This window comes from Portunus trituberculatus, chromosome 37 (genome assembly GCF_017591435.1).
Source record: "Portunus trituberculatus isolate SZX2019 chromosome 37, ASM1759143v1, whole genome shotgun sequence".
Classification (NCBI taxonomy): domain Eukaryota; kingdom Metazoa; phylum Arthropoda; class Malacostraca; order Decapoda; family Portunidae; genus Portunus; species Portunus trituberculatus.
Window position 1 is genome coordinate 24896476 of NC_059291.1, and position 13169 is coordinate 24909644.

The window sequence follows — 13169 nt, forward strand, 5'->3', positions numbered from 1 at the left end:
TCAATAGTGTATTTCCCATGTTGTCTCTGATCCTTCCATTGACCAGTCCTCCCAACACACCTCTTTACAATTAAAATCTCCCATCATTATAGTTCGTTCACAGCCACCCAACATTTCTTCCAGACATGTTCCTGTATCACTTATCATTTCTTCATATTCCTGTACTGACCATGCATTTGTCTTAGGTGGTACGTACACCACTATGTAGTGCCTCTTTTTCCTTCATTAGTTTCTGCTCTGATCTTTAGCACTTCTGCCTTTCCCATACCTTTTTCACTTGATCCACCTTTATATCTTTTTAACCAGCAACATCACTCCTCCTCCCATCTTACCTACTCTATTTCTTTTCCAAACATTATATTTCCTTCTCCAACCTTCATCAGGTCTTCTCCTCTCTCAGTTTTGTTTCAGTAAGACCCACAATATCTGGGTTCTTGTCCTCAAGTAATCGTTGAGTTCTAAAATCCCGATATCACTCCATTTATGTTGGAATACATTACATTTCGCTCATATGTAAGTTTCTTTAGTCCTTTCTTGCTGTACTTTTCTGGGTTATGAACCACTTCCTCAGTCTCATATCCAAGATTCTCCAGAAAACTCTTTCTTCTCCTCTTCTGTCCTCTCTTCATTTTTTTCAAAGCCTCCTTTCTCAACTCATTTAACATTTCTCTTTCCTTTTCACCGAGATCTCTTCTCAACCAAATCTTCCTTGTTGTTTCCTGCTGGGCTAGCCTCCATGACTTCTCCACCAATTCATCTACATCCTTTTGTGACTTAAGTTTGATTCTTATTGGCCTCATACCTTCTCTTGTGAACTTTCCAATTCTATGGAAGTCCTCTATTTCTTGTACTAGGTCTTTTCCTCCTCCTGCACCACATTAATGATATTATTTATCACCTTTTTATGTTTTTCTCTCTCCATTTTACTCGGTGTCTTATCCTCCTCCACACCAAATATCACCACACATCTCTTTTTGTCTACAGTTTCCCTCACCAATGTCTCATTTGACTTAATAACCTTCACCACTTTCTCAGCTATCTTCTCTTCTATGATCTGTTGATCTATAATTTCAGCAAGGCCCAAAGTTTTCTCCCTGACTCTTTGATTTCCTTTTCCAGACTTGCAACTTTGTAATTTACCTCCTTTCTTTCCACTTCCTGACTTTTTTCCATTCAGCCTGCTTCTCCATCACTTTTCCTAGAGATTCTCCACATTTTTCGCAATTCACTTTAATTAGCTTAACTTCCTCTTTCAGTGCTGCATTTTCCTTCTTCATATCGGCACAGTCTCTTTTACATTGTCATAACTCGTTTCCAGGCCCTCATACTTTTCAAACAGTTTTTCAATTTTACCTTCTAACTCCAGAATTTTCTTCACATAAGTGCTCTTCTCCATTATTCCTTGAAACCCTGTGAAGTCTGATTCCTCTTTCGAGTTCACGGCCGCCATGTTGCGCAGACGTAAACAAACCAGCTGATGGCTCAAACGCAGGCTACAGTTTATATTTACCTTCACTGGACATTATTTTGCTAATCAACAGTTAACATGACTATATGGAGACGGGACAAACATTACCAGCTCCTTTCCCACCTTGGTTACTCTTAGGTAACTGTAGAATTATAGATGATTGCTCTGGAGCTCAGCGACCACCTCCGCCATCGACGATGTCCCGTGTGTGTGTGTGTGTGTGTGTGTGTGTGTGTATTTACTTAGTTGTAGTTTTACAGGGCCTGGGCTTTATACTCGTGTGGCCCCGTCTCAATATCTACACTTATCCAATCTTACTTTAAAACTATGCACACTCGTTGCAGACACTACTTCTTCATTCAAACTGTTCCACGTCTCAATACATCTTTGCGGGAAACTATATTTTTTAACATCTCTCAGACAAGATATCTTCCCTTTCTCAGCTTTTTACTATGCGATCTTGTGCTTCGAATGTCATATTCTTCTCTCAGGATCAGTTTCTCATTATCCACTTGGTCCATTCCGTTGATCAATTTGTAAACTTGTATCAGATCCCCTCTCTCCCTTCTTTGTTACAGGGTTGGTAGATCCATAGCCTTTAGTCTCTCCTCATATGTCATCCTTTCAAATTCTGGAACCATTCTTGTAGCCATTTTTTGTAGTCTCTCCAACTTCCTTGTGTGTTTCTTTTTATAAGGGGTCCACACTACTCCTGCATATTCCAATCTGGGTCTTATTATAGTACTTATCAATTTCTTCATCATTTCTTTGTCCATGTAGTGAAATGCTAATCTAATATTCCTTAGCAAATTATGTCTCTCTAAAAATTCTATCAATATGGCTTACCGGTTGATTGTTTTCTTCCATCGTCACTCCTAAGTCCTTTTCCTTTTTTACTTTCTCCAGTTCTACTCCAACTCCCATCTTATAGATTCCCACAGGTCGTCTTTCATTCTTTCCCATTTCCATGACATGGCTTTTGTTCACACTGAATTCCATTTCCCACTTTTTACTCCATTCCCAGATCTTATTTAGGTCTTCTTGCAGTATTTCACAATCCTCTTTTTGCTTTATAACTCTGCACAGTTTCATATCATCTGCAAACAGATTTACGTAGCTGTTCTCTCCTTCTGGCATGTCGTTAATATAAATGAGGAAAAATATTGGTGCCAATACTGATCCCTGCGGCACTCCGCTTTCTACTGCTCTCCATTTGGACTTCATATCTTTAACTACCGTCCTTATTTCTTTCCGGCTTTTTTAAATTCAAATAAATACAGTGAACCCATCCCTCTCTCTCTTGTACTCTATCCATTATTCTAGAATAGAAACTTAATAAATTAGTTACACACGACCGTCTTTTTCTAAAACCAAATTGGCTATTTGATATTAATTTGTTGTCTTCAAGGAACTCGATCCATTGTTTCTTTATTATTCTTTCACACATCTTGTGTGTGTGTGTTTGTGTGTGTGTGTTATTATCATTACTATCATTATTGCTACTATTATTATTATTATTATTATTATTATTATCATCATCATCATCATCATCAGCAGCAGTAGTAGTAGTAGTAGTAGTGGTGGTGGTAGTAGTAGTCATTAATTAATTGCAAACAATTTTTCTAATCCAATTGTCACCCTAAGGCCTAAGCTAACCTAACCTAACATAATACTATCCACTTTTCCACCCAAATCACCCTTTACACCATACCATTTACCTATCACCATTATTTTGCTCTGTCCTTCATTTTATCACCCTATTCCCTCACCCTAATGTCCCATAAATATAACAAACTATCCAACATTTCACTGTCATCCTAATTTCACCCTGCCATTCATCCTATCATCCCATTTCTAGTCTTCACTTAACTTACCTCACCCTATCACCCTTACTTCACTGTCCTTCATCCTTATCATCCTATTTCCAGCCTTCTCTCACCCATACTGTCTCCCAAATCAGCCTGCCTCACCTTCCTTTTGAGGTCGTACAAGTCCCAAGCATGTTGTTTCTTCAAATCTTGTATTTCCATTTCCAGTTTTTGCTTTACCTCCAAGTTGTCCACCACGTCTTTCAATCTGAGAGAGAGAGAGAGAGAGAGAGAGAGAGAGAGAGAGAGAGAGAGAGAGAGAGAGAGAGAGAGAGAGAGAGAGAGAGAGAGAGAGAGAGAGAGAGCACAAAAGGAATGATGATGTAGTGGACAAGAAAGAGTACATGGTTATTACTGTTCCTAGTATGTATTATAGTGGATGAGGTTGACAGATATATACATTTATTTGAAGATGATGACAGGCTGTTGAAAAGTGTGGAAAATTATACAAATTTTTGTGAAATGTTACAAAAGGATTTGGATAAAATATATGAGTGGAGCCAGAGATTGAACTTAATGCAAAGAAATACAAAGTAATGAAGCTCAGGAAAATAAAATACAAGATCTTCCATGATGGGAGAAGCATATATAAACAAAACCAAGAAAAGATTTAGGAGTTATAAAAAGAAACAGCTTATCACCAGAAAACATCTACACAAAATTGTTGGGAACCTTTCATTTAGTGAAAAGATGAAAAGGACATTTACTGATGTGGATGGAGAGATGATGAAGTTGAAGAGTTTATGATTTGACACAGAACAGAATATGCTGCAAATGTTTAGTCACCTCAAAATAAAAAAAAATATATGTATAGAAACTTAGAAAGAACTCAGTTTTGCAATCAAAATGGTTCCTAGTTTGAGAGATTTATCTTATGGAGATACACTAAACAGATTAGAACTTCCAACACACAGAGAGAGAGAGAGAGAGAGAGAGAGAGAGAGAGAGAGAGAGAGAGAGAGAGAGAGAGAGAGAGAGAGAGAGAGAGAGAGAGAGAGAGAGAGAGAGAGAGAGAGAGAGAGAGAGAGAGAGACTTGTTTATGTGGGACTGTAGAGACACAAGAGGACACAGCATGAAATTCAAAGAAGACAGTGTGCAGAAGAGATGTCAAGAAATATAGCATTCTGAATAGAACCATAGAAATATGGAACACTCTTGAGGAAACCGTGGTTCAAGCAAAAAAAAATATTAATGAATTTAAAGTTAAAAGGGATGCCTATTGATACAGAAACAGGACATTGCAAACAAAGCTCTTTTCCTGTAAAGTACAACTAGTAAATACAGACAGATGCTCACCTTGCATTCCTCCTTTCAATTTGTGCCACATCTCCTTGCAACTCCTTAATTCTGTCTTGCATTGTCATAAGTTTCTTACCACTACTACACAGCTGCTGGTGATCATTGAACAGAGAAGGATCTCCTGCAACACACACAGGGGGGGTCACAGAGGTATCATAGAGGCATGGTACAGACATGTATAAACATAAACACACGTACACCAAACATGCATACACACATTGGTATATATATATACAGTCAACCCTCGGCTATCGCGACTTCAGCTATCGCTTTTTATTGCTATCATGCACCCATGAAAAGCTGCTAAAATTTCACTATCACAACCTCAGATGCCTGCTATCGCGCGCCCAGCCATGACGTCATGGGATATCTAAGCGCTTATTGGCTAAAACCGCCTTCCCGCCAAGATGAAACACAGTCTCTGAGTGCGCGTCCTCCCCACTAGACAGTGATAGCCAGATTCTACCATTTTTTGTGCTCACAATGGCCACCAACCCTCCACACCGTCCTCCTACCATCGCCGAACATAAACCAAAGAGACAAGACAGAACCCTAGCTGTGAAATGTTGTTTATGAATGTAAATACAATGAGCTGATGTAATTTTTTTTATGTTATAACCTTGACATGTTTTAATTGGTACCAATGGATTATACAGTAATTAAAATAAATGTAAAAATGAGGGATATTAGGAGTAAAATTTGTGGTTGGGGCACCAATAACAATTTTCACCATTAGTTGTTCAATTCAGCTATCGCGTTTTCGGCTATGGCGTAGCTATTTTGGACCCAATTGGGCGCGATAGCGGTTTATATATATATATATATATATATATATATATATATATATATATATATATATATATATATATATATATATATATATATATATATATATATATATATATATATATATATATATATATATATATATATATATATATATATATATATATATATATATATATATATATATATATATATATATATATATATATATATATATATATATATATATATATATATATATATATATATATATATATATATATATATATATATATATATATATATATATATATATATATATATATATATATATATATATATATATATATATATATATATATATATATATATATATATATATATATATATATATATATATATATATATATATATATATATATATATATATATATATATATATATATATATATATATATATATATATATATATATATATATATATATATATATATATATATATATATATATATATATATATATATATATATATATATATATATATATATATATATATATATATATATATATATATATATATATATATATATATATATATATATATATATATATATATATATATATACACCTAAAATGCTCCTAAATCCATTCATTTATTCAAACACACACAAATACACCCAATCACTCTCAGACTTATCCAACAACACCCAAAAAACACACTTAAAACCTCTCTAAAACACCAAAACACAGTACAGGTAACTCTTGATTTACGCATGTTTAATTTACGCGTTTTTGTTATAACGCGACCAAAAAAATACTATAATTAATTATATTTACGTGATCAGTTTGCTTATACGATTTAGCCCAACCGCATTTTCAAACTGAGCGCCAGACGCAATTTCAAACTGGGCGCCAGAGAGTTCCGCAGCTGGCCGATAGGTGGGAGCTCCACTGTCATGGACGCACTCTTCTGCTACACAATGATGCAAAAAGAATTTTCCAAAAGTGCCAGACCATGCTGTAGTTTTTCAAGAAAACACCAGTGGAAGATGCAGTACCAGAAGAGGATGTGGATGATCTTGTGGAAGCGGACGAAGCAGAGGAAGCGCAGGTGGATGATGATGTCCTTGACTAGGAGGTGGACAGCGACGGCGAGTGCTTGTGAGGGCTGAATTAAGACATTGGCGTCCTGCGTTTATTTTTTTTACTAGTGTTTACTTTTATACTGTGGGGTTATTTTTGATGAGTGGATTTTTGATAAAGTGGAAAAGCTCAGAGGGAGATGGTGACTGACTGTGGTGTGAGTGGTTGAAGGCAGTGACACAGTGAGTGTTGTGTTTACGTATTCTTTGCTTTGTTGTTTTCTCTGATTATTTTTTGCCTTCTCTTATTTCTTGTTTTTCCATTTACTTTAAATACACTTCTAGTATTTAGAATGGTAAATAATAAAAACATGTTAATTTAGCCAAATGGAAAAGCTCAGAGGGAGATGGTGACTGACTGTGGTGTGAGTGGTGAAGGCAGTGACGCAGTGAGTGTTGTGTTTACGTATTCTTTTTGTTGTTTTCTCTAATCATTTTTTGCTTTTTCTTATTATTTCTTGCTTTTCCCTTTACTTTAAATATACTTCTAGTATTAAAAAGGTAAATATTAAAAACATGTTAATTTAGCCAAATAGAGTATTTTGTATGAAGTTTTTTGGACCACAACCCGCATCCCCCCTATTATCTATTGTTTCTTATGAGAATTACAAGTTTATTTTTCGTGAATTTTGATATATGCAATGCCTCTTGAAATGCATCTATTGAGTAAATGGAGTTACCTTTACCTGCAACATTTAAAACACCACGAAATGTACTTAAATTTGTCAAAGCACACTCCAATCACTACAAAATAAATAAATAAACAAATAAATAAATGAATAAATAAATAAATAAAATAAATAAAATAAACAAATAAAATAAATGAATTAAAAAATCAAAAGTAAAAACAAAAACAAAACATACCTAAAACACTCAAAATATCCCACAAAACACATCAATACATACACACATCCCAACACACAGACAATCACACTCACCTACAGCCTTCTGAGTGGCCATAAGCAAATTCTGACTGTTCATCTTGGCAAAAGCGACAACACGATCTTGAGGCAAGAACTGGCACAGGTTGTCCACTTGTATGTTAAGCTCCTTGATGCGTGCCATGGCCTGTAGGGTGACAGTAGGGTGAGTAAGGCTGAGTGATGCTAGTACTGGCAGTAGGATAACAGTAGGAAGAGACAGAGTGATAAGGTAATGGAAGGATGAAAATAATGATGATAATGAATGGAAGATGATAATAGAGTGAGATAGGGTGAAAATAGGGTGATAGGGTGCAACAGGATGAAGATAATGAGAACATATAAGGTAAAATAATGTTAAGAGTGATGGTAGGGTGTGTTAGGCCAAATTTGAGTAAAGATATGACAAAACAGAAAATAAACACATAAACACACACATACACTTACACACTCGGCTCACAACTGAGTCCTGGGCATTGCAAGGCAAATGGGTGAGCCTTTTAATGTGTAGCCCCTGTTCACCTAGCAGTAAATAGATATGGGATGTAATTCAAGGGGTTATGACCTTACTTTCCTGGTGTGTGGAGTGTGGTGTGGTCTCAGTCCTACCTAATGATCGGTCTATGAGCTCTGAGCTTGCTCCATAATGGGGAACGCTGGCTGGGTAACCAGCAGTGACCATGGTGACTTAAACACACACACACACACACAGCGCAGCCACCATGCAGGACACACGCATCTGACCAGCTCGCAGAGATTACTACAAAAGGAGTTGGAGACTGGCCTAGACATATGTACAGGAGGAGAGGGGGCCATAGGTTCTCCTATCTCCAAATCAAATACTAAGTGTTTGATCATATACAGTGGTACTTCGACATATGATCGCCCCAACATACAATTTTTTTTATATACAACGAAAAATTTCATATAATTTACGCCTTGAAATGCGACGATATTTTTAAGATACGATTAGCCATCGGTAGGTGGCGCCATGATTGCTTGGCTACCTGGCTCACAGCACCACCACCAAAGAGATTCAGGGAGAAATCTCCCGAGCTGTAATAACAAAAAAAAAGTAATAAAATATAAAAAGTAAAATTTTTTATTGTTTTCCTTTTTAGCATAGCAATGGGAAGTGTATTGTAACATACAAATATTTTTACACATCCTGATATATAGTATGTGATGAATATATTGAGTTTATGGCCAAAACATTGATTATTCAATACTAAAGCTTCAAATCTTGGCGCGCACGGGCCGCCCGGATGAAGCGCGGTGCGTGTTTTCTAACTTCCGGGGCGAATGGGTTAAGCAGGGGTTGCCTGTATTTGAAGGATAGGGAAATGAGAACTGTAATCAGAGATACATACTCATCTTGGAGTAAAGTAACTAAGGGAGCGCCACAAAGGTCAGTGTTAGTCCCCATTATGTTTCAAGTTTATGTAAACGACATTCACACTGGGATAAACAGTTATATAAATTTATTCACTAATGATGCAAAGTTGCTAAGAGTTATCAAAACCAGAGAGGATTGTCTGCTGTTGCAGGAAAATTTAAACAAGATCTAAGAATGGAGCAGGAAGTGGAAATTGGAGTTTAATACCAAGAAATGCCACATAACGGAACTAGGAAAGAATAAGAGAAGACCAGTATGGAACTATTTGATGGGAGAGGAACAAATAATGAAGACTAAAGAGGAAAAAGATCTTGGAGTGATCACACAAGAAAATCTGAGCCCTGATAAACACACAAGCAAGATATTTGGACTATAATATAAAATGATGACTAATATAAGAGAGGCATTTCATTACATGGATACAGGTATGATGAAAAAAATCATCCCAAGCATGATACACCCAAGGCTGGAATATTCACGCAGTGGTATGGTCTCCGAGCTCTAAAAAGGATATGAGAAAATTGGAAAGGATACAGAAAATTGCTACAAAGATGGTGCCAGAATTAAGGGACCTCACATATGAAGAACGACTGAAGGAAATGGGACTGCCAACCTTACAAGATAGAAGAGAACGTGGGGACCTAATAACAATGTATAAGGTAGTAAATTATATTGAAAAGATAGACAAAGAAGACCTGGTGCTGTTGACAGAAGATGGAAGGACAAGAGGACATGAAAAGATCAGGATGAGGCAGTATGTGAAGGATATTGGAAAATACAGTTTTCCACACAGAACGGTGGAAAAATGGAATGCATTGGATAATTGAATTGTCACAGCACATAGTGTGCATAACTTTAAAAAAAACTAGATAAATGGATATAAGGAGACAGGACACTATGAGGCACGCTCGAACCCTGTACAATACAACTAAGTAAATACAAGTAGGTAAATACACACACACAGGCACATACAAAACTCACCCCAAACACTCAAATGCCCACACACACATGTACTTACCTTGGCATGAGTCACTTCCTTGCCTTGTATAAACCATGAGCACCTTCTGGCTGATGAATTGATTTTGTGTGTTATGACAGCATTAATCCTGTAAAGTAGAAGTAGTAGTAGTAGTAGGGCGGAGGAGGAGGAGGAGGAGGAGGAGGAGGAGGAGGAGGAGGAGGAGGAGGAGGAGGAGGAGGAGGAGGAGGAGGAGGAGGAGGAGGAGGAGGAGGAGGCGGTAGCCTAGTGGATAAGGTGGTGAGCGTGGGATTGGGCAGACATCCACGCATAGGTTCGAATCCCACAATGTATCACCTTGATACTTTGCTATTTGTCGAATGGTTTAAAGTTATCTACATGTCACCATGATACCCAGGTTCTAGGAGGTTACACCAAAGATGCACTTGGGTGGTGATATGGGCCCTTATATCGGTACTACTATAAATAAAATTGGCTGTGCCACTAATGAGTGCAATTGCAGCAGCAACAACAGCAGTAGTAGTAGAGTGCTCATCCCTAATATGCACCTTTATTGCTGACAGAAAACCATGTATATTGTGAAAATACATATTGTGAACTGAAGAATCAATGGAAAAATGGTATATGGTCAGACAGCACCCGAAACAGGGCTACAGTATTATAATTTATTTGTATTGTATTTACACTAGGGTGTCATAAAAAAAAGCTCATTAATGATGTTGTAGACACTATTCATGGCAAAATTTTCTTAAATAAGCAAGAGGGGAAAGAGAGAAGAACATGTGCTGCAGAATGCCATGAGAAGTTTGTTTGCAACATTGTTCCCCCACACAGGGTTAAGTGCAGGAGGAGGTGACAGTGGAGGAGATGAGAGGAGTTTGTTTTGTTTGTGCCTTTTCATTTTCATTCTCACTTAATCACTGAACTTACTCATTACATTGTTAATGCTAAACTTTATTGTTTAACTTAATTGTTACATTTTTTTTACTTCGCTTTCGCTAAACCTAATTTTCTTCATTGCTTTTTGCTTTTTTCGTCATTTATTCTCCTAGGTCTAATTCACAGCCTATGGAAGTGTTTCCTTTAACTTAATAACCTTCTCTTTCATTTCTAAATTGAGATTTCATTTCTTGGAATTTCTGGCTAGTGAAAATCACAATGCAGTAGTGAGGCAGATGGGCAGGGAGGCAGTAGCGGGTGTGTTGGGCAAGGGAAAGACACACATGTTCACCAGCTGGAGTCTGGTGATGCAATAACTTATGAGGCAGTCCATTAATGGTTCCGTGGTACCTACGTGCTGAGTCAGAAACGCTCGCATATTGGAAGTACATACAAATTGCATATCAATAATTCCATCCTGTATATAAAAAACAATCTCATATTTTGGTATGAAGTAGTAGTAAAAGACATAAGTTTAGCCAAGTAGTAGTAGTAGTAGTAGTAGTAGTAGTAGTAGTAGTAGTAGTAGTAGTAGTAGTAGTAGTACAAGTACAAGAGGCATCACTATCATCATCATTACTTCCCTCTAACACATCTAACTAATTAACACAGCCATACTCCTTAACTTAACTCCTCCGCAACTTACTGGTCCAGGACAAACACCTCCACTTCTAAGATAGCTTCAGTCTTGCCAATTTTCACATAATCAAACACCTAGAATGAAATAAAAAGTACAATTAAAAAAATAAAGTATGAATAAACTCATGCCTGCTCCCCTCAAAATGACAAAACACTAAAAAGCAGACTGGTTTCAAACTGATGGAAGGATAAAATGAATACTTAAAAACCATGAATTAACTCCAAAGAAACATAAATATCACAAAAAAAAAAAAAAAAGATCATAAATATCAAATTAAAATGTCTAATGAAACCAATAAAACATTATAACTCCCAAAAACTACAAGCACTTAGAAAAACAAAACAAAACATATTTTACACACACAAGTAGATTTAAAACATAATGAAACCAAGAGAATATGAATATAAAAAAATAAATAAAATAAATGAAAACCCTCTAGAATACAACAAAACACACAATCAAACCAACAAAACACAACAATAAGCTTAATTTGGAAGAGCAAAGAGGAAATAGCAAGAGAAAGAAAAGAAGGAAAAGAAGCAAGGAATGAAAAGCCAGAGAAGGAGGAAGAAGATGGAATTAGTTAAGAGATGAAGCAACACGACAATAAGATTAATTTGAGAGTAACCTAACCCTCCCTCCCCCTCTCCCTCTTTCTGACCTCTTTGCTGCGACCCAAGACCTGTGCCTTGCCGCCGAGACACAGACAGATGGCGCTCAAAATGGTGGACTTTCCAGAACCGTTGCGGCCGTAGATCAGGTTGAGCCGAGGTTTGGGGCGCACCTCCACCTCATTGAATGTCCTGTGGAGATTAGGTAAGGTTAGAGTTGAGATCTCAATAGGGTTTTAGGGGTGGGATGGTGGGACGGGTGTTAGGTTAGGCTACTTGTGTCAATTTGTGGTCCCTTGGCCAGGTAGCGTCTCCAGGGATTCAAAATATTGAAGTTATGGAAATGGGAGTAGGGAGGGACAAGATTGAATTAGGTTAGGGGAGGGTTGTTATTAGGGTTCTGGTTCTACGGGGTTCAGGGCAAAAGGTCAGGTTAGGTTAGTGTCAATCTGTGGTATGTTTCTTTAGAGTTAAAAATAGTTACGTCACAGAAATACAAGAAAATTTGTTATGGTTCTTCAATGTAGTACTATAATTTTAATACCAATAAACACACACACACAAACACACATTCCTCCAAGAGCCATCTGGAATAGAAAACAAGTTAATGAACAAACAGCTCAGCACCAGGACTAGTGTATCCCAGTAGTAGTTCTCAAAATGTGCAGCTACTCATTAGTCAAGCCATACCATGTATAAAAGTAATTATTTTCATTAGTAATAATGTCATTTTTTCAAAATAAACTGAAATACGAAAAATTTCTACTTTTAGACCCTCCGTAACTCTGAAACCGTTCACTTTAGCAAAATTATGCATTAGACCATTTTCATTCGCAATTTAATGTTGATTAATTTTGTATATGACACTTTTTGCACTAAACTGCTTAGTTTTAAATATTTCAGAAAAACTGATAAAAACTACTAATTTAGCAACTTTTACCCCCCCTCACTGGGGCCCCAAACCTGACGCTCAAAATGGTGTAACTTTTTACCAAACATTACGTGGACTGTATTGAACAATTTGGAGTCGTAGAGAAACTTTAACTTTGGATGTTGGGGTTAGGCCATTTTTTGGACTAATTGCACCGTACTACTACTACTTGATTTTCTCTGCCCCAATCGGAAATCTTAGAAAAATCAG

General features: G+C 36.7%; 1 protein-coding gene across 1 annotated transcript in view; it reads right to left on the reverse strand.

Moving 5' to 3' along the window:
• Positions 1–13169, reverse strand: part of LOC123514164 (structural maintenance of chromosomes protein 5-like) — a 138526-nt gene that overhangs the window by 113542 nt on the left and 11815 nt on the right. Inside the window, exons 2-7 of the mRNA XM_045271814.1 lie at positions 12079–12220; positions 11424–11491; positions 9878–9965; positions 7482–7611; positions 4634–4757; positions 3439–3544 (exon numbers count right to left, since the gene is read on the reverse strand). Coding sequence (XP_045127749.1) covers positions 3439–3544; positions 4634–4757; positions 7482–7611; positions 9878–9965; positions 11424–11491; positions 12079–12220 — 658 coding nt within the window. The remainder of the gene's footprint in view (positions 1–3438; positions 3545–4633; positions 4758–7481; positions 7612–9877; positions 9966–11423; positions 11492–12078; positions 12221–13169) is intronic.